The sequence below is a fragment of the Perkinsus marinus genome (assembly GCF_000006405.1).
Source record: "Perkinsus marinus ATCC 50983 genomic scaffold scf_1104296927884, whole genome shotgun sequence".
In the NCBI taxonomy this organism is placed as follows: Eukaryota; Perkinsozoa; order Perkinsida; family Perkinsidae; genus Perkinsus; species Perkinsus marinus.
This window is the reverse complement of record NW_003217015.1, coordinates 30,421-32,279: the sequence shown is the minus strand read 5'-3', so window position 1 is coordinate 32,279 and position 1,859 is coordinate 30,421. Positions and strand designations below refer to the sequence as shown.

Sequence of the window (1,859 nt, the reverse complement as noted above, 5' to 3'; positions counted from 1 at the left end):
CGATTGATCAAGTTACAACCACCGATACAGTTAATAAAACGACTACAGTGTAAAAATTGAAGTTAGTGCGTACACACAGAAAACACCAATTCCCCATCCTACGCGGTCTCGACAGCTTCTGACGTAGCATCGATCAAGCGTTGTACCCTATCCTTCCTATCGGCCTCCGCACAGTCTTCATTAGCTTCGTGATTGGAAGCACTCGATAACATACCATCTGCACCCCCACACAGTAGGAGCCACGATATTCTATCCCCCCTTACCTGCGTCAACCGGCTCCTCCACAACAACATTATCATCACCTGTGAGGCTACTTCGGAGTACCACCCGAGCCACCTTGGATTGTGCTATGAATTCAGCGCGATCATCACTAGTCATGCAAGCGGCCAGCGCATTCACAAAATGGCAATTTGCCAGGACAGACTCTTCCGGCTGCAAAAGGTCATCCCAGGTTGGTGAAGTCTCACCAACAGCGCGAAGACCCGACACTAGACGATACAGTACCTGACAGCACATACGTTCCTCAACTGAGCTTAGGAATTTCCGCACTACTAATTCACGAATTAGGGTAGAAATGTCCAGAAACCTATAACAATTTCCCAACATTTTCTCAGAATTTCCGCCAAAAAATGTAGTTGACCATGTGCATATTTTCCCACACCAGCAGCTAATCACAAACCCTCTTATCGTCTTACTACAACTACCTGTGGAGGCCCCTCCATTTTGGAAGGCCTCTTGCTCGGTTTCACTCGCCACAATACTAGTCTACACGGTAGCCTAGTTCGAGCAAATCCATGCAACCACGACGCTGATTGAATCACGATAGCCACACATTCCAGAACCTACCACCCCACATCAGCAAAGCCCCAGCACCCAAAACCGCACCTGCCGACTACTCCGCGGGCATCGGTCAAAGATCGTCAGCATAAACTCCCACGCGCCGTCCACCTCAGCATCATCGATCTCGTCGAGAATCTACCAAAACCAGCACGACCGAATATTCAACAAAAACTACACATTTTTAATCTCAAATTCAGCGAGTGAGAGAACAGTAGAGAAATGAAATTTAATTTTCGCGAAAGGAGTTTTACACAGAATTCAAATTCGGAATAAAAGGTATACTACCGCTGAGTCTCGCGCAGCGTCCAGGATCCCAACTCGTAAGCACTTCCATAACGACTGCCCTTCGTTTTCGAAAGTTCGCTCATCCCAGCTCTCAGCGGCTAATACCGTCGGTAAGCATTCTCTCAATCGTCGTGCTCTTTCTATCATAACAAACAGCTACAGATGGTGCCCACTGACGCTACTGTACACAATACACTCTAGTAGTAGTGAGAAGCAGTGGTGACAGGCCTATACAATGTCTGTGGTAGTCGTCACCACCAATGCACGAACCACTCTTCAGTGAGAGCATAACACCGTCCATAAATTGTCCAACATATTTCCTCATCGGCCGCCCTGGGAACTTGAACCCGCTGTCTCTCCCGAAGCCGGTTCCAGATGGGAGAAATCTACTCGACGCCACAACACGATTTTCCCCAGCGAGTCGGCGCTGGCCAGAAGTGAATCCTGAGAGCAACGGTATGTCTGTTGGATCGCAACGAAAAATCGTATTCCCTCTCTCACCTGTTGATTAGTCGCTACTGCCACCACAGGGACAGTGTGATGGTGCAGAATACTCATACGGTAGTTGCCAGTCTTTGCCAAGGAGTATATATAAACCCCTTTATCTTCGGAACCCGATATACAATACCCCATTTCACTAGGCGAATAGCAGCTCTTTATTGGCAGTAACGAGTGCGCCACCCGCAGACGGTGACGCACAGTTAGATTAGTGAGGACCCCAGGGGGCGGACCTA

At 48.6% G+C, this 1,859-nt stretch overlaps 1 protein-coding gene across 1 annotated transcript in view; it reads right to left on the bottom strand.

Moving 5' to 3' along the window:
* Window positions 1–98: 98 nt before the first annotated feature.
* The window catches only part of Pmar_PMAR010037 (myosin F, putative), a gene marked incomplete at both ends in the record, with an annotated part of 8,257 nt that continues 6,496 nt past the window's right edge, over window positions 99–1,859 (bottom strand). The window contains 7 exons of the mRNA XM_002788461.1: window positions 99–217; window positions 264–504; window positions 705–842; window positions 886–975; window positions 1,126–1,265; window positions 1,467–1,569; window positions 1,627–1,698. Coding sequence (XP_002788507.1) covers window positions 99–217; window positions 264–504; window positions 705–842; window positions 886–975; window positions 1,126–1,265; window positions 1,467–1,569; window positions 1,627–1,698 — 903 coding nt within the window. The remainder of the gene's footprint in view (window positions 218–263; window positions 505–704; window positions 843–885; window positions 976–1,125; window positions 1,266–1,466; window positions 1,570–1,626; window positions 1,699–1,859) is intronic.